General features: G+C 40.7%; 1 protein-coding gene across 5 annotated transcripts in view; it reads left to right on the forward strand.

The window, feature by feature from the left end:
* Window positions 1-1940: 1940 nt before the first annotated feature.
* Window positions 1941-22286, forward strand: part of SYNCRIP (synaptotagmin binding cytoplasmic RNA interacting protein) — a 25452-nt gene continuing 5106 nt past the window's right edge. Inside the window, exons 1-10 of one of the 5 annotated variants that reach the window (XM_079780532.1) lie at window positions 1946-2220; window positions 3571-3730; window positions 4465-4583; window positions 4710-4817; window positions 7540-7653; window positions 7753-7929; window positions 16216-16351; window positions 17728-17933; window positions 20633-20782; window positions 21087-21208. In XM_079780532.1, the coding sequence (XP_079636658.1) occupies window positions 3583-3730; window positions 4465-4583; window positions 4710-4817; window positions 7540-7653; window positions 7753-7929; window positions 16216-16351; window positions 17728-17933; window positions 20633-20782; window positions 21087-21208 (1280 nt within the window). In that variant the 5' untranslated portion in view covers window positions 1946-2220; window positions 3571-3582. Of the gene's footprint in view, window positions 2221-3570; window positions 3731-4464; window positions 4584-4709; window positions 4818-7539; window positions 7930-16215; window positions 16352-17727; window positions 17934-20632; window positions 20783-21086; window positions 21209-22286 lie in introns of all 5 variants that reach the window. The other 4 variants (XM_079780534.1, XM_079780533.1, XM_079780531.1 and 1 more) reach the window with 4 other exon arrangements.

Below are 22286 nucleotides of genomic sequence, written 5' to 3' on the forward strand. Positions count from 1 at the left end.
CTCTAACCATTGAGCTCACCAGCCAGGGTGTGTGTCCAAATAAAGGTCTAGGGGGTGGTTAGACAAAGAAATTAGAGCTAGGGGTTTTACTTTGGGATTCTTTCATCATCTGGTAGATGGCATTGCCTAGGTAAAAGGAACATTGATTCCCCAGGAAGGGCTAAATAAAAAGCATTGGATTGTCCAAATCTATTATTTTCATTCTTTAACCTATAGGATTACTCTAGTTTATCACATTTTATGTTAAATATTTTGGCTATTTGTTTTTCACTTATAACATTACCTATGACTTTTGGATTATGAGGTTAATTGTTGCTGAATTTCCTGAATACCATAGCAGGTACATGTCTGTGGCTTTAGGTAGTGGGTATCTCAGACGCTTGCTAACTAAGCGCATTGTGTAGTTAATGCTTTCGTCAAGTATTCCATGTTTCGATACAGAAATCTATGAAAATAATCTGGCATTTGATGTGCTTAGGCACTTTGAAGAGTGCTCACATAACTTTTCCTCGAACCCACTCATCTGCCATATAGCATAGAGCTTATTTAGGGAACCAGTGGGCTCTCGAAAATAAGCTTGTTTTTAAATTAATAGGGCACTATCTTCCATTCGAGCCGCATTGGATAAAATTATTACCCATCTCGCGTCTGAAATTCAAATGCCTTTGTCTTGTCTCTCGTGTAACTAGTAAGCCGGTTACAAAGGAAATGTCACTTCACATAAGATTTAGTTGCCAAGATTTTTGAAAAGAAACAGACATGTTCCTCACAGCTGCCCTAACCAGGCAGCTTCGTGGGGCTTCAAGTTGCTCCAACTGTGCTTCGAAGAAAGCCCTGAACTGCTCACCAGGCCCGGGGCTGCCATGGAGCGCTCACAACTCCGCGCCGGGCGGCTTCGCTCCCAAACCCGGCCTTCGAGTCCCCCCGAGCCGGGCCGGCCCGTTCCCCCTCACCAGCCGCAGGGGGTTCCGAGCCTCCCGCTGCCCCCGGCTCTCGAGAAAGTGAAGCGGCGCGGGGGCCCGCGAGGTCTCATTGTCCGGCGGGGGAGACCGGGTCTCCCCGGAACGACTCCCGTTCGGGGTGCCGCCGGCCAGGTTGACCTGGAGTGTGTGGGTCCCCGCGCCGCTCCCCTCCCCCGCCGCCCCATTGTCTGCCTCGCCCCGCCCCGGGGGACACGTGCGCTCGCAGCTTCCCCAGCGAGGAGCGCGTGGGGCGGCGGCGGCGGCGGCGTGGACACCGCTTGGAACGGCTACGCGGCCGCGGCGCTGGGGCGGGGTCCGGTGCGCACGGACCGGTGGGTGCCCCCCACGCGGGGAGCGGCGGCCGCGTTCGGAGCCCCCGCCCGGCGTCTCGCGGGCTCGGGACACGGCCGGGGGTGGGGCGGGAGGGCGCTCAGTGGGGGCGGCGCGCGCGGGTCGCGGCGGAGGGAGTGGGGTGGGGTGGGGCGGGGTGGGGAGATGCCTGTCTCCTGACAAAGGAGAACGAGTGGGACACGCTGAGCCGGCCGCCCCGCCCCGCCGGGAGGGGAGCGGGGGGCGGGGTGTCGGGAGGGGAAGGGGCGGGCCTTTCATTCACTCTCGGCCCCTCGGCCGCCGCCGGAGCGGAAGGGCGGGGTCTCGCGGCCCCCAGCCCCCCGGGGGCGAGGGGCGGAGCCCTGAGGCGCGCGTCCCGAGGCGTCGGCGACGTCGTCACGTCAGCGCGGGAGAGAGAAAGAGAGGAGCGGACTCGGCAGGGACGGGGGACGGGGCCGAGAGAGCGAGAGCGAGGGAGCCAGCGAGCGTGCGAGCGAGCGAGGCGGGGAAGGGCGGCCAGTCGTACCCGAACGGCCGCGGACGGGAGCGGGAGCGGTGGGGGAAGGAGCAGGGAGGGGAAGAAGGAAGGCTGAGGGGAGAAGGTGGACGGAGGCTGGTGGCGGCGGCGGCGGCGGTGGTAGGGGGAGAAGGAGGAGCTGGAGGAGGGCAGGGGCTGAGGGAGTGAGTGAGAGGAGCGGACGCGCCAGGAGGGGAGGGGAGGGAAGGAGGGGGTCACGCGGGGGCGCGCGCGCACGGGGAGCGCGCTCGGAGGCGAGTGGAACTGGATCGGGTTTGCTGCCAGCGGCGTGAGCTTCGGCCGCCATTTTACAACAGCTCCACTCGCGCTGGACACAGGGAGCAGCGAGCACGCGTTTCCCGCAACCCGATCTCCTCGGACAGGATTCTTCCGCCGCAGCCCAACGGGGAGGTAACGACCGCCAGGAGCCGGGTTTGGGAGGGGTGCTTCGTGACATTGTGGAGTGGGCTTGGGGGAGGGCGGTGTGGGGAGAAACCGGCTTTTCTGGAAAATGGATTCCAATGAGAACAGGAGCACGTTGGCTGGGGCTGCTGGGGAGCAGGCCGCGGCCCGCGCCGCCACTTCCTCCACTCCATGTGCTGCCGCCGTCCGGGCTTTGTCTGCGGCGCTCCCGGGAGGCGGCGGCGGCCCCGTGACCGCGCGGACGGCGAGCGGCGGCGGAGTTGGTGCTGTCGTGGCTGTCGCCGCGGCGCGGGAGTGGGCGGAGAGGAGCTGGTCCCGTCCCGCAGCCGGGAGGCGGGCTGGAGTGGTCCTCGCGGTCCGGTCGGCGTCGGGCAGTTCGCGGAACGCCGTCGCGCCGCCGGGTGGTCGGCCCCGGTCCGGGGGTGGGACAGCTGGCCGGGGCGCCGCCGTCGCCGTCCGGACCGGGGAGGGGTGGGGGCTTGCACCGCGCGCCGCTGCTCGCGGCTGGCCGGGCGCAGGCGGGCGGCCGGGGGTCCGCCGGCGGCCGGGGCGGAGAGAGCCATGTGTCACGGTGGGGGTGGGGGGCGGGGAGATCCTGTGGCCTGTCGCCGACGCGGCGTCGGTGTTGAGGGGTGAGGTTGTGCTGCCGATGCTTTCCGGGAACTCGGACCGCGGCTTCGGGTTGATGTTGGGAGCCGGTGACGGTCGTCTTGGCCTGGGACTCGGTGGGTTTCCGTTGGAGGAAGTTGTAGGACATTTGAAGGCGCAGAGCACGTGTTTCTAATGGGCTCCTGTTGCCCTTAGCGGTGCGGCTGCCGCTCTCTGGGTGTGGAGTCGGGGGCGGGCTTTGGGGTGCGGGGGTGAAGGGTGGAGAAGTGGGGTGGTGGGAAGGTATCTTGTGTGAGCGCTTTGTTCTTCGCTAGCTGTTGTTCCTGATCTATCAGCGGCAGGCGGGAAAAGCGCGCACTTTGGGGGTTTACCTTTGAGAGAGAGGGAAGAGCCGAGCTTTGCTTGACCCACACGCACCTCATTCTCTGTGTGGGCACAGCTGCATGTGGCACGCTGGCTGGTCCTCAGCTGATTGGGCTCCATTTGTAATGTCGTTTTTCCTAGGGAGTGTTAGCAGGTGAGCCAGGGGTGGTGCTAAGGAAAAACAAGTGAATCCTTTTTTGCCCCTCGCTCATCAGGCTTGTCAGGCGAGAGTGACTTTAAGGCTTCTTTCAAGGGAGGCACAGGCTGGTGTGGAACTTGGTAGAGAAAGTCAAGATTGGGGCTCTCATTTTGTCCTCTACCCTTTTTGAAGATCCTAGTTTAATTTTGCTTATTGCGTTTGAACAGATCTCTGGAAACATGGCTACAGAACATGTTAATGGAAATGGTACTGAAGAGCCCATGGATACTACTTCTGCAGTTATCCATTCAGAAAATTTTCAGACATTGCTTGATGCTGGTTTACCACAGAAAGTTGCTGAAAAACTAGATGAAATTTACGTTGCAGGTAAGAACTAACACTTGCAAAATTATATTATGAAATTTTTCTATTGGATTTCTGGCTTTGAGCTAAAATAGCAACTTTTTGTGGTTTCCAATAAGTGTGGGAACTGGAGTTTTGTTTTGCCTTGTTGTGATAGTTGTGAACTAGAGGTTAAGGTGTACTGTACATAGTAGAGGGAGGGAAGGAAGATAGAAAGGTTAGGAGGTAAATTAAGGCTGGCTGGCCAGATGAATAAGTATATGATGGTAGCAACAGCTGCTAACTGTTGGGAACAGGCCATGTGACTTTTGGGGGTATTTTTATAGTAGGATTCTTCCTAATTAATTTGGTAACTGTAGGCTGGTTGTCTGTCTGTCTTGGTGTGGCTTTTGCTTTTTCTAGTGGTTATTTGAAATGGGTAGAGGTTCAGTTGTCAGCCTTGGTTTTTTGTTGGTTGATTTTAGGATTTGTGTATTTACTGTAGAAATACTTAGTATTCAGAACTATCTGACTTCGAGAAAAAGGTCTAAAAGAAATTGAGTCATTATTGTAAGTGTGGTTGAGAGGGCTTCTTTAGTTCAGAGTGCAGTTTCAGAATGGCTAAAGTATGTGTTTGTCATTAAATAGATGGTAAGGAATGGAAGAATACTTAGTTGGCACACATGCTACCTTTATTGGTAAATCTGGTATTTTCTTTAAAAAAAGATCTTTCCAAAAATATTAAAAGTGGACAACTAATTAAGTTTTTTCTTCTCCAGGGCTGGTTGCACATAGTGATTTAGATGAAAGAGCTATCGAAGCTTTAAAGGAATTCAATGAAGACGGCGCATTGGCAGTTCTTCAGCAGTTTAAAGACAGTGATCTCTCTCATGTTCAGGTAATACTAATTCAATGTCAGCATGAAAAGAATAAAAATCTTGAGTAGTTTTGATGTAGTTTAAGTTTGATTTAATAAGATACAGATGACATAATTATTAAATAGGATTGGAAAATTACTTTTCAGAACAAAAGTGCCTTTTTATGTGGAGTCATGAAGACTTACAGGCAGAGAGAAAAACAGGGGACCAAAGTAGCGGATTCTAGCAAAGGACCAGATGAGGCAAAAATTAAGGTATGTCTTAAAAAAGTACTTTGCTCCCTTCAGTTTTAAAGTTCTTTTAATTATTTTATAGCTTTGCTAAATATTCTGTGGATGTGAAATTAGTTTTTTTTAAAGTTAATTGAGAATTAATGACCATGAGATAAATTTGCATTTTTTTCCTAATTACTATTTTTGAAAAGTTTTCTGCCTTTAACTGTTGGTTTCTAAAACAATTCGCTGTTCTTAAGGTTGTGGGTTTTTTGTTTTGTTTCCCAGCTATACTGATGTTAAACCTTTGCTATTGGTTTTCTAAATAAAAGATTGAAAAAAAGTCCATCCACCATATTTTAGATGGTTTTTGAAAATCTGCAAGTCCAGGTTACTGACAGTGGAACCAAAATGGGAGGGGATCAGTTCAGCCCAGGCTGATGAAGAGTGTACATTTAGCGGTTGACTCCTTCTCTTAGGATTCTCAAGCCCTCAAATGAAATGTATTTAGAATTTTAATACTGCCTTCTTTCCCCTTCGTTATTATGGCTAATTTGTTCATTCCTAAAAGCAGCATGGAAACGAAAGTGAGAAAACGGGCTAGGAGTGGGAGGTTTTTTTTTTTTTTTAAGGTCCTATAAAATAGTAAATGTCCTCAAAGTCAATTACGTAGGTTTTGATCTTTGTGGTGATCATACTAGTTTTAACCTGGTGTTCTTTTGCTTTTTAATTTCATTGATTTCATTAAAAAATACTTATTTCAGAGAGGGAGGGAGAGAGGTAGAAACATCTATGATGAGAGAACCATTGATTGGCTGCCTCTTGCACGCCCCCTACGGAGATAGAGCCTGAAACCCAGGCATGTGCCCTGATCCAGAATCCAACCCAGGATCTCCTGATTCATAGGTCAACGCTCAACCACTGCTACACTGTCGGGGCTTACCTGGTGTTCTTAATATAGTGTGCCAGTGCTCTTGAACTATGAGTTATGGTTTAAGAAAATCAGTTATTAAAACAGTATAGGTGTTAGGTGGTGTTTTAATGGTGTGGGAAGAATGAAGCTTTGAATATAGAGTTAGTGGTTAAGGGCATTCATAAATTTGAGGCTTTCACAGGTCTAGCTGTCAGTGAATTGTGTTTGAACTGTAAATCTAACTTCCATAGAAATTTTACCAATGTAATTAAATCTACATTGGGAGTTAGACTTACTAAGATTTTATAAAAAGTTTAAAGTGTAATTTGTGTGACTTTCAGTTCTATCTTTGGAAGGGAGTAGCTTAAAGTGTTACTGTAACTTAAATTGTGAGGAGGCAGAAGCATTTTTATAGGTGGTTTAACAAGGAATATGTTTTTCCTTTTTGTTTTTAGGGATTGACATAAAAGGTATTATTTGGGTCATATATAAAAATTAAGATATAAGAAGTACAGGGATTACATATGGGGAAAAAGGGAAGATGAGCCAGTTAATGGTTTAGTTTATGTGATAGTAATAGGTTTGAGTTTATTTTTGTTACTAACCCAATGTTGCACCCTCAAGCAAACATTTGGGTATAATAGAAAAAGACTGCTTAAAATATTTAATGCTTTTTTAAAGTTTAGGAATAGAGGAGTTTTTGTCATTTACAGTATTTCTTCACTTAATGTTCTTTGAGTAGAAAATGTTTAAATGTGTCTGGTCATTTTCAGAGACAGGTGATCCCAAATTATTAAACAGAATTTTGCTAAGTTATGTGCCTGGTGTATTTTTATTTCACAATTTATTAGCTAATTATCAGATTGGTTTTATTATTTGGAAAACTGGTTTTGTGCTTTGCGGTTTGAGATGGTGAAGGGGAATAATTCTTGGTTTTTTCCTTAGGCTAACCATGGACTACTACTTTCCTAGTACTTTTGCTTATAATAAGGGATGAAGAGAAACTCCTAATGCTCTAAGTAAATATGAGTGTAAATTTTAACAGTTCACTTTCAGAGAGATAAAATGTAGAAGTTATTTTACACTGTTTCAATTTTATAAAGTTTTCAAAGTCATTTGGCTTTTTTATTTTTTTTCTGTTATTCTGTGAAATATTGACTGTCAAATGAATAAGAGGTTGTTTTTCCTGTAGCTCCTAAGTTTCTGGACTTAACTAATTAATTTGAGGAGTGTAATTTCTATAAAGTTTGGCGACATGCCCACAATGGCAGTGTGTACGAGGAGTGTGGGATATAGGGAATTTATTGGATAAGAAATCCAGATTTGGGAGATGTAACTTATTCATCTCCTCCTTCAGGAGTGAATTAAACTCAGCCTTTTTTTTTTTTTTTAAGATTCTATTGCTCTCATTGATGCTTCCATTGGCTACTTCTTATATGTGCCCTGACTAGAGATGGAACTTACAACTTGGCATATTGGGACAATGCTCCTAAGCAACTGAGCTACCTGGTTAGGGCAGTGCAGTCATTTTTTAGGAGGTATTAGAATACATACACCATGCCTTGAAAGTTGTTGGTGGATTAATATGTTTCCTATTGTTCACTAAGCACACTCAATAATTAGAGACCAGCAAATAATTTGAACAGGACCTTGAGATTTTTCACTATAAATTAGGGCTATTACAAGTGTATATTAAAGGAGAAATTCTAAAACAGACACCAGAAACCTGTTTGTAGGAATGTTGCCAAGATAAAGAGGAAAATTTGAACAAGATTTATTTCAAATTTTAACTGCTAAATGCAAGTGTGGTCTTGTGAATTAAATGTATTAATGACATTTGAATTCTTTAAGGCACTCTTGGAAAGAACAGGCTACACACTTGATGTGACCACTGGACAGAGGAAATATGGGGGACCACCTCCAGATTCCGTTTATTCAGGTCAGCAGCCTTCTGTTGGCACTGAGGTAAAGAAACTAAAAACTTGTACTTTTTGTCATAAATGCACAGGTGTCTGGTTTCCTAAAGGAACTCTCCATGGTTTTTACTTCATATTTAATTTACAGATTTTTGTGGGGAAGATCCCAAGAGATCTATTTGAGGATGAACTTGTTCCATTATTTGAGAAAGCTGGACCTATATGGGATCTTCGTCTAATGATGGATCCACTCACAGGTCTCAATAGAGGTTATGCGTTTGTCACTTTTTGTGCAAAAGAAGCAGCTCAGGAGGCTGTTAAACTGGTAAGTTGGTTTTTTTTCCCCCTTCAGTCTTCACATGCAGTATCTTTAAAGCCATTTTTTTTTCCTGACTGCCTGTCTTTTACATTCTCTGTGTACACACTGTAGCAGTATTCTTTGCACATGTAGTTAGTTGATCAGACTCAGGATCTGTATGGTAGTATGGCAGAATACCTGGTTCTATGAAACATCTGGCTTAGTGATTATTGCTTATAATTTATAGGAAGGTTAAAGTTTAAGAAAGTAACTGTATTAGGTAGGGCTCCCAGAGTTTTTGGGCATACCTTTTTCAAAAATATTTCACAAAAACATTGTGATGATAAATTTCTAGTTTATGAAATAAATGATTTTGTGGTGAGTGGCAATGCTTGATTTAAAAATACAAGTTATTAGGTGAGGACCTTGTGATTTTTCTAACTTTAAAAAAGAATTTTAATGTTTTAAATTATGGCTTATATAACTCTCCTTCAAACTAGTTTTATTAAATTCTGTGACTGAAGTTCCTATATTTGATAGTTGAAGATGCTAAGGGTTAATTTTTTTAAAGAAATATTTTTATTGATTTTTAGAGAGAGGAAGGGAGAGAGAGCAATAGAAACATTGAGAGAGAATCATTGATCGGCCGCCTCCTGCAGGTCCCACACTGGGGATCAGGTCCGCAACTTGGGCACATGCCTGACTGGGAATCGAACCGTGCGTGATCTCCTGGTTCTTCGGTCAACGCTCCACTACTGAGCCACACTGGCTGGGTCATACTTATTTTTTATTACTGTCTGATGGGTAGGAGGATTGGCATTTTATTTTGGTGCTTTTAAAATATATTCTTAGTGATAGTGGTATATATCTACTGGGATGAATTGAACATATCATTGCTTTTTTATAAAAGACGCTTCAATGTGACTAGGATTATGGTGATAATAAAATTGGGAGATTTGCCTTAATTTAGCAGTAAAAGAAGAGACTAGACTTTTGAGGAAATTAAAAATTCTAAAATACAAAACTCAAGTTGATTTGGATGAGGTTGGGGTGTGTGTGTGTGTGTGAGTGAGATTGATTGATTTCAGAGAGGAAGGGAGAAGGAGAGATAGGAAACATCAATGATGAGAGAAAGTCATTGATCGGCTGCCTCCTACACACCCCCTACTGGGGATTGAGCCTGCAACCTGGGCATGTGCCCTTGACCAGAACTGAACCCGGGACCGGACCCTTCAGTCTGCAGGCTGATGCTCTATCCACTGAGCCAAACCAGTTTTAGGGCGATTCAGCAATAATTTTCCTCCACAGATTAAAAGCATTGTAGATTTTAAATTTGCGTCTGAATTATTTGTAAAAATGGGTTAATTGATGTTAATTGCTGAAGAGGCATGGAGTTAGAAGCAACTGCAAACTTAAATGACCTCATTTTCAGCCAATATCTGCCTTGGATTTTGGGTAATAAAAAATTCATCCCCAAATGATAATAATTTAGAACTAAATTTGTGGAAAGGTGAATAATAGCTACCACCTGAATGCTTTTTAAGGCATAGGAGCTGTGCTAGGTGCTCCACTTTTATCTTGAAACTAGAGGCCCAGGTCCCTCGGCCTGGCCTGTGGGATCTGGCCTGCGGGATTGGGCTGAAACCAGTTCTTGGACATCCCCCGAGGGGGTCCTGGATTGCGAGAGGGTGCAGGCCAGGGCGAGGGGGGCTCCAGGGCATGTCTAGCCAGTTTTGCTCAGTCCGGATCCGGATTGCCTGGAACCCCAGCAGCAAGCTAAACTAATGGTTGGAGTGTCTGCCCCCTGGTGGTCAGTGCACATCATAGCGAGCGGTTGAGTGGCCTTAGCATATCATTAGCATATTATACTTTGGTTGAATGGATGACTGGACACTTAGCATATTAGGCTTTTATTATATAGGGTTCCACCTCAACCCATTCTTAAAGGTATATGGAATTATTTTCATTTTGTAGAAGAGTAAATAGGCTGGGTGGCTTACTGAGGTCATACTGCTTTAGTTTGATACTGGGTTTGCTTAGGAGTGCCTATTGTTAACTAGATATAACAAATTAAGCCAACAGTAGCTTCACTGCTATCCTAGTCTAAGGTACTATTTAAATAATCCTCTTACTTAGGCTCACTGCTCTGTATTACTTCTTTACAGTTTTAACCATTCACCAACATAGATTAGATCACAAACATTCCCATGCTGAAAACTCTAATAATGGTTTCCAAAAGAGGTCCTGTCTTCTCAAGTTTCTTCTTAACCTTTCTCCTCTTACTCTTTATTATCCTTCCATCCATACTTCACCATTTTTGTCCTGCACATAAGCTCTATTTGCATCTCAAGGTTACCTTCTGCTGTCCTGTTTTCTAACACTTCAACCAGTTATCACGGCTGCTGCCTTCTTATCAAGTCTTCTTAGAAGGCTTTTTCTGTCTTTGAGCACCAAGCACCCAGCTGCCCCATGATGGTATTATGAACTTGATAAAATAGAATGCTTAGATGTACTTAAAATTATTTCTTCACTATATAAGTTATTTGCTTATGTCTCATCAGAATATAAGCTCTTCCCCCCCCTCCCCCCGTATTCCCTGACATTTCTGTATTTTAAAAAATAAGTTTTTATTGATTTTAGAGGGAGGGAGGGAGAGAGAGAGGGAAACATTGATGTGAGAGAGAAACATTAATCGGCTGCCTCCCGCACACACTACTTTTCCTGACCGGGAATTGAACTAGCGACTCTTCAGTGTACAAGATGGTGCTTAACTAACTGAGCCACATTGGCCAGGACTGTGTTCCCTGTCATTTAGAACAGTGCCACTATGCAGTAGGTCCTGGATATGTAACCTGACTGGCAGGCCAGTGTCATTTAATCCATTATTTATGACCCTTAGAATTTATAATATTCCTATATTAGCTGTGGGCCTTTTTGCTATTGAAAGATTTTCTAGTTTCCATTTGCAGTGATTTATTCTGTGCTACCTTCAGTCAAGGGGATTATTGTAGATGAATGGGGGATGGTGGTGGTGGTGGTGAAGCTTTTCCCCTCACCCCCTGGGGAATATTTGGAAGTATATGTAGTGGTTGGCATTGTCACAAAGATTAGGAGGAAGAGCAGGCAAGTGTGTGTAGGTATGCTGCTAGGATTGGAGCTTAAGGTCACTGGTGTTGCAATGCCCATTATAGTCCTATACAGGGTGGTCAAAAAGTAGGTTTATAGTTGTGAGTTCTCTACACAGAGTTTACTCTTATATTTATTGCATTACTTATTTGTATTAATATTGTTATTATTTTATATCCTTACTTAATGATTTATCTTTTAGGTAATGATGGCTGGTAACCCCTGTGTAATGGAAAAATCCTGCTGAAAATACTAATAGTGCCAGTGTTACAAACACTGGAATGGTTGATCTCTATTTGCATATTAAAAATTATGATTTTATAGCTACTGATGGTTTTATTTACCAAAGTGCTTATACACCACTAGAACATGTGCACAGTCATTTTGATGAAGGCAGCTGACAAGATAGCTCCACAAAAATATTTTAGTAGCAATTTAGCAAATATTTAGTGGACTTACCATGAAAATTTTTATTATGGGCATACAAGGTAGTTTGATTCAGCTCTTGACTTAAGAGTTTCCAGGACATGTGAGGCTAATTACAATTAAAGTAGACGCAGTGGGTTCCAAGGGTAACTGAGGGATGAAGGGATAGATTGCTTAGAGAAGGCTTTGTGATAAAGAGGCTTGATCAGGATAATGAAGGAAATAGGTGGTGACTCTAGTTAAAGCAGTGTGTTTGGTGGAAAGAAGTAGGAGTTGAAACTTGTATAAAGTCAGTGCCAGAAAGCATTAGTCATGACTGCTGGGCTAAGTTGCATGGTGCCATTAAAATGTTGAGCCTTGGTATGGGTAGCATGATATAAATGGCAGAACAGTGATGGATGTTTCGGTGAAGAGAACAAAGGCCAGGAGAGAGGCAGCAATATAAAGGAGAGATTAAAGATTTTGAAGGGAGAAATGATAGTCAATGGTGTATTATTGGTTCTAATTTTTTCCCCAGTGATGTAAATGAGGGCATAGTTCGATTGCCCTTGACATGTTTGGGTGACTTGAATCTGCATGAAGTGATAAAAGGCCTGGATGACAATATCAGGATCTCAAAAGATTTTGGTGGACAGATAGTTCACACCAGCAAGATGGAATTGAGTGAGGGCAAAAGACAAGTTCTATACAACTAATATCGCATGGAAGCTGTAGTGTGAGTCAGCAGTGTGGTGTAGTTGCCAAATAAGCTAAGGTAATCATGGACTACATGTTATTGAGGCATGGTGTCTAGAAATGGAAGATTAGTAATAGTCTCCAGCTTATTATAAACTCCTCAGTCTCAGTCTGCATCTACAATATTATGTTATGGGTGTCACTATTTGGTGACACTCTAGGAGGCACTTTAGTTTGCCAATATCAGGGAAGGAGTGATTATTAATCGAGCATATAGAGAACAATTGAGTCTTCAGCATTGTGTGCAGATAAATGAAGTGCTGTCATTTGGAGGAGGAAATAGAGTTACTGTAGAATTTTTGGGGAAGTAAATTTTGGTTAAGTGTGTAAAGAAGACTTTGTAATTAAATGTTTAAAAATAAAGTAGACAAGCTTGCAGGTAATGGCTTTGCTGCTATAAGAAGAGTTAGGATTGAGCATCCACTTCTGGATCAGATTCCAAATCTGAGATTGCTAAATTTCTGGGGATTTGTGACTGGCTATGAGAAAAGGAAAAAATGACTTGTTATTTTGAGCCTAGATGACAGAAATGTTCCAGACGGTACAACTGTTTTGGTGTTTGAAATACTGAAACTGCATTGATTAATGTTCAAAATTCATCTTTATTTTATTTGGTCACCTCACTGTGGTACTAGATCTGAAAGCTAGATTCTAAAACTTAACATCAGTGCCCATTTTTCTAGAAGAGTTTAGAAAGACCTCGCTTTTTAAAAATTATGAAACCATCATAGTGGCCTGATATACTAACACTTGAGAGTTAGGTTTATCAGCAAATTAGAATCTCTCTTAAGGAGAGATTTTTGTAATGCCTTTCTATCTAACTCACTGATATCCAGCTGGGATGTGAAGTTTATTTTTGAATTTAAGTTGATTGGTCTTTAAAACTGAAAAATTAGAAAAGTTAAGCAATTCATATATATATATGAAAGTGCATGCTTAATCTGCATGTGGGAAATTGGACATTGTTTAAAGAAATGTTTATTTCTAGTACCTTTGCTTTACTTGAACAATATGTTCAGAGGATCTTTGTTCCTTAGTGACTTACTTTCACTGGAGAGCCAGTTTACTCTATGGGCTAGCTGTGATTGTTTCAAGTCTTTTTTTTGTTTTTAAGTAAAATAATATGAAGAGTTACAGTTTACTTTATAAATCCTGCTAAATCTTCATGTCATTTATATTGTTCAGAGACCACAGCCATCCTTAATATACCTTTTGCCTACCCTGCCTTGATTAAACATAGCAGGGCTCATGATAATGGGTTGGAAGGGAAGAACTTTTTCTTCTGTCCATAATAATAGGAACATTACTGCTTTGAAGCAGCATTGTAGATATTGATGGAAGTGGTATAACCAGTAATTAAAATTTTTTAAAGAAAATTAAAACCACACACAAGTATTTTCTTAAACAGTTCCTGCTCTTAGAACATTTGGGGAACAAAAATGTAAAAGGGAAAGCTATACCAAATCCTGTCATCTTAAAAATAACTCCTGTTTCTCCCTTTAAACACTTTGTATTTCCTTCCCTTCCTTTTTTTTATTTATTTTTTTGATATTTCAATTGTTTTTGTCAACTCCTGGAGTTAAAAAAGATGAAATGACCAAATTGAAAGCCATTGATTTGCACTAACCTATTTGATGCTAGATTATAAAAATCTGGGAAATATACATAGCTGAAAATTTATTGTATTAGGTGAACTTGTTTGTGAAATAGGATATCGTAGTCTACTTGTCTATAATCTCATGCAATGATGGATTCAGCCATAACTCTGCTATTTGCAGGTAACCCATATATTTCTACTTTTAAGAGGTTTTTGGTATAAATAGAATGTAAATACTGTGAGAAAACGGCCTGTGGCATGATTTTTCAGCCTCATAGAGCAGATAATTCTTTCTTAATGCTGGTTTATCCTGTGAATTGCAGTATGTTTAGTAATATCTCTGACCTCTACCTATCCACTAAATACCAGCAGCAAGCCTCCCAATCCTAGTTGACAACTAAAATAGTCTCTAGACATTGTCAAATGTCCTGGGAGTCAAAAATCACTCCTGTTGAGAACTATTGGTCTATGTTAACATAGAAGAGTGCTTTTGTTGACCTTTATAGGATTTAGGGATGTAGGGTATTCTGATGGTTGAGCTCAAATCTACAAGTATGCAGAGGAGTTTGGATGGTGGAAGTTTCAGGGAAAGCATTTTATTCAGAGGCTTGGTTAGGATGAAAGTTGTTTGAGAAATGATGTAAATAGTTAAGATTATAGTATTGTGGAGATTAAGGCATTTTAGGATGGACTTAAAATGTACAGGTATTTGAACTTTATCTTTTTGGTGATGGGAAGCCTTTGAGAGTTTTTTTTTCAATAGGCAAAAAATTATTTGGAAAAAAAATGTCTCTGGAATAAGTAGAGAGAGTCCTGGGGTCATAATGACCACAGACTTGTGTAGAGTGAATGGAGTGGTGGGTTTGGAAGTATAACTGTTCTGAACTGAAGGAAGGGTGTTTGAGCATTATGTTAAAATTTGAATATCTGGAGATGGGGAAAGGGATAGGGAGAGATCTGTTTTCTGACTTAACCTGTTATTAAGAATGGGAATAATAGGGAGAGAAGAGTGGTTTTACTTTTGCCACCAGGCTGGTCTATATGTTATATGGAAATTCATGTTGATTCTTTAGTTTGTATAGCTTTGCTTGTATGTCATTTAAGGTAGATATTGAGGCCAGATGTGGAGGAGGATTAATCAATTATTGTTGCTGCTGACACCATTATTACTACCTTGAAATTTTGATGTGGATTTTACTATGTAATATATATAATCCACTTTTCCAGATAACTTGGAATACTTTTGAACTTTGGTAATTAACACAGATTGGTATATTTGTCACTTTGACAGATTGGGTTTTATCTCTACAATATTTCACTCTTCTATAGGATATGGTTATGTGAAGATTAAGTTTACTTTTTTACCATAATTTTGTAGTTTCTACTTGTTTTTCCTTCAACTTTATTGCAGGCTTAATAAAATTTAACTGGGGGTGGGGGAGTAGAGTTGGATTCAGACTAACCCTTTTAGACTTAAGTTCCAAATTTCAAGGTCTTGACAATTTTTTTTTGCATTAATTTAATTCAAAAGTTGTTTATTGTGTTTTATCAGTATAATCTTCATATCTGTCTCAGATTATAATTTCCTTGTACAGTGCCTTCATGGTAACTTTTTTTTTAATACATATTTTTATTGATTTCATAGAGCGGGGGAGAGGGAGAGGGAGATATAACCGTCAGTGATGGGAGAGAATCATTGACTGGCTGCCTCCTGCACTCCCTACTGGGGATTGAGCCTGAAATCCGGGCATGTGCCCTGACCCAGAATCGAACTAGGACCTCCTGGTTCATAGGTCAACACTCAGCCACTGAGCAACACTGGCTGGGCCATGGTAACTTTAAAATATATATATGTTGTGTGTGTATGTATCTGTATTTAATTCTTTATTGTTGATAGCGCAATTTACAATAGCTAAGATTTGGAAATAGCCTAAGTGGCCACCAGCAGATGAGTGGATTAAAATACTGTGGTTTATCTATACAATGGAATACTATGCTTCTGTAAAAAAGAAAGAACTTTTACAACAGCATGGATGGGCCTGTAGAACATTAGGCTAAGCGAAATAAATATATTTTTATTGATTTCAGAGAGGAAAGGAGAGGGAGAGGGAGATGAAAGCATCAGTGATGAGAGAAAAATCATTGGTCAGCTGCCCCCTGCACAACCCCATACTGGGGATCAAGCCTACAACCCGGACTGGAATCGAACCTGTGACCTCCTGGTTCATAGGTTGATGCTCAACCACTGAGCCATGCCAGTTGGGCATAACTACTTTTTAAAGGATAAATTCTTGAGAAACATAGTGTTGACATTTTAACTTGTTCAAAAGATTTTGTATTTGTGTATGGAATATGCATATCTTTCTACAATGAGCACTTACTGAATATTATCAGTATTTTAAAAACTGGTGTACTTTTTACCCTTTCAGTATAATAATCATGAAATTCGTTCTGGAAAACACATTGGTGTCTGCATCTCGGTTGCCAACAATAGGCTTTTTGTGGGCTCTATTCCTAAGAGTAAAACCAAGGAACAGATTCTTGAAGAATTTAGCAAAGTAACAGGTAAGTTGGATTTATTTGGAAGGAGGTGCAACTTTTAATACTGAAGGTAATTGCATACTTCTATGTGACAAGCACTGTGTTAAACACTACAGTTATTGACTCATTGTATTCTCACTACAACCATATGAGATAGGTAACTATCTTTTTTTTGTCATCCTCACTAGAGGATATTTTTTCCTTTTTTTTTTTTTTTAGAAGGGAGTGAGGAGGGAGAAGGAGAAACATCAATGTGAGAGAGACACATCGATTGGTTGTCTCCTGCACGTGTTGGGTATTGAACCTGCAACCCAGGTACGTGCCATTGACCAGGAATCTAACCCATCACCCTTCCTTATGAGGGCCAGTGTTCTGTCCACTGAGCCACACTGGACAGGGTGAGATAGGTGACATTTTCAGATAAGGAAAACAGGTACAAAGGGTTTAGGGAAATAATTTGCTGAATGTTATGTAGTTACTAAGGAACGCAACTGGGATTTGAACTGTCTGCAGAATCATTGTTGTACATCTTGTTTTTGGAAAATTATATTTGCGTGTTTGTATGCATTTTTAGGTGGTAGTTGACGCTCTTAGTAGGGTTGTTAGATGTGTAATGATTTGATTTTTCCACATTATAGGAATAACTAGAGGCCCAGTGCATGATATTCGCGCATGGGTAGGGTCCCTAGCGGCTGCCGGCCGGGGTGGGGAGGAGAGAGGGGGAAAGGCGGACTTGGGCAGTTGGCCGACTGGCCCTGCCCCCTGGTTGAGCTCCCGCTCCAGGGGACAATTTGCATATTAGGCTTTTATTATATAAGTACTCTTGCTATAAGCAGAGATTATACATTGTCAGTATTGTACTATTTCTTTGAGCTGTAAAGCAATTTTTATAATCCAAATGACAGTGCTTTCATTAAAACATTTTTGTCAGCATTCAAACATTTTGAATATTGAACAAATTATCAGTCTGTTAGTCTCCAGGAACTTTTGAAATTCTTATGTAATAATTAATATATCCTATTTACTTTTAAATAAAGCTAATCAATATCTGAGGCTAAAAAAGAGTAATTTCAGAAAATAGAGGTGTTTACTTGCATAATAAAAATAATGTGTAACTATATCTGACCTATACTGCCATTTTCCTAAAGAAGCTATGTAAAGATTTTATGCCTCATTAATAGAAGCAGATTTGTCCTTAGCTCTCATTACACACACACACACACATATATTTTTGAACACTTGTAAAGTGTTCTGCAAAGGTAAATTATCTGGTGAGTCCCCTGTAAAGATAAGTGATTATTTTTTATTTTGATATTCACATATTATTAGAAAAATAAATCATTTGATCTACTTGTTCTATTATTTTATCTAATTTCTCTGGAATGGTTACTTACTTTCAGAGGGTCTTACAGACGTCATTTTATACCATCAACCAGACGACAAGAAAAAAAACAGAGGCTTTTGTTTTCTTGAATATGAGGATCACAAAACAGCTGCTCAGGCAAGGCGTAGGTTAATGAGTGGTAAAGTCAAGGTTTGGGGAAATGTTGGAACTGTTGAATGGGCCGATCCTATAGAAGATCCTGATCCCGAGGTTATGGCAAAGGTAATGACAGTCAAATTTAAAAAAATTTTTTTAAGGGGTTGGTAACGGGAGGGGAAGGCTTTAGAGACGGGTGGGGGCAGGGGAGGAATGACTTATAAAACAATTGTGTACTTTTTTTAAACAATATTTTTTTAAAAAGTGTTCTTTATTAAGAATAAGTATAAAAAAAGAATAAGTATCATATGCATGGAAAATGAGTATAGAAATTTGTTCATGGAGCACTTGGTCATAATTGTGTAGTTGTCAGGTTCATGATGAAGTAGTTAGCCTACATGGCTGTGGAGATAGTTTACTTCCACTTTTTTTTTTTTTTAATATATCTTTATTGATTTCGGAGAGGGAAAGAGAGAAAGGAACATCAATGATGAGAGAGAATCATTGATCGGCTGCCTCCTGCACGTCCCCTAATGGGGATCAAGCCCGCAACCCTGTCATGTGCCCCTGACCGGAATTGAACCTGGGACCCTTCAGTCCGCAGGCTGATGTTCTATCCACTGAGCCAAACCAGCTAGGGCAGTTTGCTTCTACTTTTGTGTGGATTCTAAGAGTAATTTCGTTGAGTTTTTGAGAATGGCGCCATTAGCTTACATGGTTTTTGTTCAGATGTCCTACTCCTAAAAATAGTGAACTGTATTGGCTTTAGCCGAGCTGCTGCAGTTACAAGGTTTAGCTATTATTAGGCATCTTGCTTCAGCAGTCAGTTGAGACATCCTATGAGAACCAACATCTCTTGAATTAATCCTTTACTCAGTAATGCACTTTGCAGTTAGGTTATTGTACCCTTTGTCTTTTTAAAAAATATATATATTTTATTGTTGTTGTGTTTTTTTTTACAGAGAGGAAGGGAGAGGGATATAGAGAGTTAGAAACATCGGTCAGCTGCCTCCTGCACACCCCCTACTGGGGATGTGCCTGCAACCAAGGTACATGCCCTTGACCGGAATCGAACCTGGGACCCTTCAGTCCACAGGCCGACGCTCTATCCACTGAGCCAAACCGGTTAGGGCAAACCTTTGTCTTTTAAGAATCTCCCTAAAATCAAGACACTAGTGAAATGCCAGAACTGTGAATATTAAGAAAGGATAAGTGGTTTAGAGGACAGAAGCTACCTAGGATTCTTTTTTTCCTCTGGCTATTAAGTTCTCAGTGGGTTAGCACTTTAGATAAAGAAATTTGGATGCTATTTCGAGTATCTTAGAAGCAAGTGATAATGTTCCTTAGCTAAAAAGCTCACATTTTATAATTATACTGTTAAGAGCTTCCAGGATTGAAAGAATTTATCTTAATATTTTGAGCACTCACTCTCCCCTTTAGCTAAGTAGATTTTAAAAGCAGGTCTTAATTAGTTTTGACTACCTGTGTTAAATGGTCAGCAGCCATCTCAGAGAGCATGGTATTCACATTGTTAGGACATAACCACCTCCATTTTGGTTGCAAAATAATTACTAATTTAGTAACTACTGAGTATGTGGTCTTTTATAACTCAAAATTCATAGGTTGCATTAGAATTTGCTCTTGGTGTTTGTACATTCTTCGGGTTTGACAAATGTATGACTATTTACCTCTGTAGTATCATACAGAATAGTTTCACTGCCTTAGGAATCTCCTTGATCTGCCTATTCATCCTTTCCTCCCTTCTAACCACTGGCAATTATTGATATTTCTACTGTCCATAGTTTTGCCTTTTCCCAAATGTTATATAGTTGGACTCATACAGTATGTAGCTTTTAAGCTTACCTTCTTTTAGGTATATGCATTTAAGGTTTTCTCCATGTCTTTATGGCTTCTTGGCTCATTTCTCTCTCTCTCTTTTTTTAAAATATATATGTATATATTTTAATTGATTTTTTACAGAGAGGAAGGGAGAGGGACAGAGAGTTTGAAACATCGATGAGAGAGAAACATCGATCAGCTGCCTCCTGCACACCCCCCACTGGGGATGTGCCCGCAACAAAGGTACATGCCCTTTACTGGAATCGAACCTGGGACCCTCCAGTCCTCAGGCTGACGCTCTATCCACTGAGCCAAACCGGCCAGGGCTTGGCTCATTTCTCTTAACACTGAATAATATTTCATTATATGAATGTACCACAGCTTATCCATTCACCTACAAAAGGATTTCTTGTTTATAGATTTTGGCAATTAGGAATAAAGATGCTGTACATGTGTACATGCATGTTTTTGTGTGGATGTATTTTCAACTCATTTGCGTAAATAATGAGTGTAATTTGCTGGATCATATGGTAAAAGTATGTTTAGTTTTCTAAGTAGCTGCTCTGCAAATTGGCTATTCTATCTTGCCTTCCCACCAACAATGTTCCTGTTCCTTCATATCCTCAACAGCATTTGGTGGGATAATGTTTTGGATTTTGGCCATTATAATATGTGTGTAATGGTATCTCACTGTTGTTTTAATTTGTAACTCCCTAATGACATGATGTTGAGCATCTTGTCATATGCCTATTTGGCTTCTGTATATGTTCTTTGGTGAGATGTTTGTTCAGTTTTTTGCCCAGCAGTCAAGTTCCTTGGTATATACCCAAATGAGTTGAAAACTTAAGTCTTTTAAAAATATTTTTGATATTCTTCTAATGGGTTTTGACTAAAGTTAACTTTGCAGGATGGGTGGTAGCATTTTGAAAATTGAACTCTTCGGAAATATACAAGGAGTTTCTGTTTTTTTTTCTCTTAAATTTCAGGTAAAAGTGCTGTTTGTACGCAACCTTGCCAATACTGTAACAGAAGAGATTTTAGAAAAGGCATTTAGTCAGTTTGGGAAACTGGAACGAGTGAAGAAACTAAAAGATTATGCTTTTATTCATTTTGATGAGCGAGATGGTGCTGTCAAGGTAAATAACTGGGGCAATTATTATAGGCATCTAAAGTAGACTATTTTGTCCTAGAATCAGAATGTTTTTTAAAAAATGGAAGGAAAATCTGGTCAGGTAATCTATTCATACTTTATTGTCCTTAGCAAATTGTGTAACTCGCTAAACTAAGTAAAAAGACAATCAGTTGAAGAGGAGCTGGATCTTTAAATAAAATCTAACCTATTTAATCTTTTTAATGTTAATGGTAAATGATTTTTTTAACTTTAAATGGATCGTAATTGTTTTGAAGGCCTCATATTGATAAATATCTCATTTTTTTAAGGCTATGGAAGAAATGAATGGCAAAGACTTGGAAGGAGAAAATATTGAAATTGTTTTTGCTAAGCCACCAGATCAGAAAAGGAAAGAAAGAAAAGCTCAGAGGCAAGCAGCAAAGAATCAAATGTAAGTAAAAGTTGTATAAATTTTAATTGTTGGTAGATTAACTGGTTAATACGTGTTGCTCAAACCTGTTAGATCTGTAACATGTCTTTACCTTTTAAAGAAGACGTACTTGAAAGCTTTGAGGCATAGAGAAATGCCAAGAATCTCAAGAAATGTTTATTGAGCTCTTGCTAATGTGAAAATGATCATAATTCTAAATAATTGGAATTTATATAATAAGTGAAAATATTCCTTACTATATTTTACAGACTGTGCTCCTGAATATGTTTAAGTATTAGCTGTCCAGAAGTCTTAATATATTTCATTAAAGGGTGGAGAATCTTTTCTCAGAGGAAGGAAATATTAAATCTCCACCTTTGTACTAGAAGAAACAGGCTTCTTTACCAATACTTAGTGCCTGTTGCTACCCCAAAGATTTCATATTGTGTGTGAGCTTTGAAAAATGAAATAGAGTGTAGTTAAGTAAGCAAACAACAGTTATTAAGGTGAGAAAACAAGTGTGTAATTTATATTAATTGGATCTTTTAGAACAGCTATAAAGGGATATTTGCTTATTAAGACAGTGAAGGAAACTTTTACCTGGGTAAGAAAGAAGTTTGTAATTATAAAAATATTGGTTGGTAATCTATAATAATGAAAGCATAATATGCAAATCGACTGAATGGCCGAACAGCGGAACGAACTTCCGGATGACCTTCCAGGTGAAGCCGGGGCTGCAAAAGCCTACTCTTGCACGAATTTCGTGCATCGGGCCTCTAGTTGATTTATAAGGATGAAAGGGGGTAATTGCTATTTGAAGCAAGAACAGTAACTATATATATATATATATATAGAAGTACATTGTTGGTAGATTAACTGGTTCTGTCCATTGCCCTATGTGGATACAGAAGAAGAGGTAGGAAGCTTCTACTTAATATATCTATTTTTGCAATTGGTTGTGCAGTTATGCAAATTGGCAAGTTCTGAGCCTCAATATTCAGTTTTAAAAGAGGATCAGATTAAATTATGTAAGATGCCTTATACCGTGGTTATCTAAATGATCTATCTATATTTGTTCTAGAACTAAAGAAACATGTTC

Source organism: Cnephaeus nilssonii (genome assembly GCF_951640355.1).
Source record: "Cnephaeus nilssonii genome assembly, chromosome: 9".
NCBI classification, from domain to species: domain Eukaryota; kingdom Metazoa; phylum Chordata; class Mammalia; order Chiroptera; family Vespertilionidae; genus Cnephaeus; species Cnephaeus nilssonii.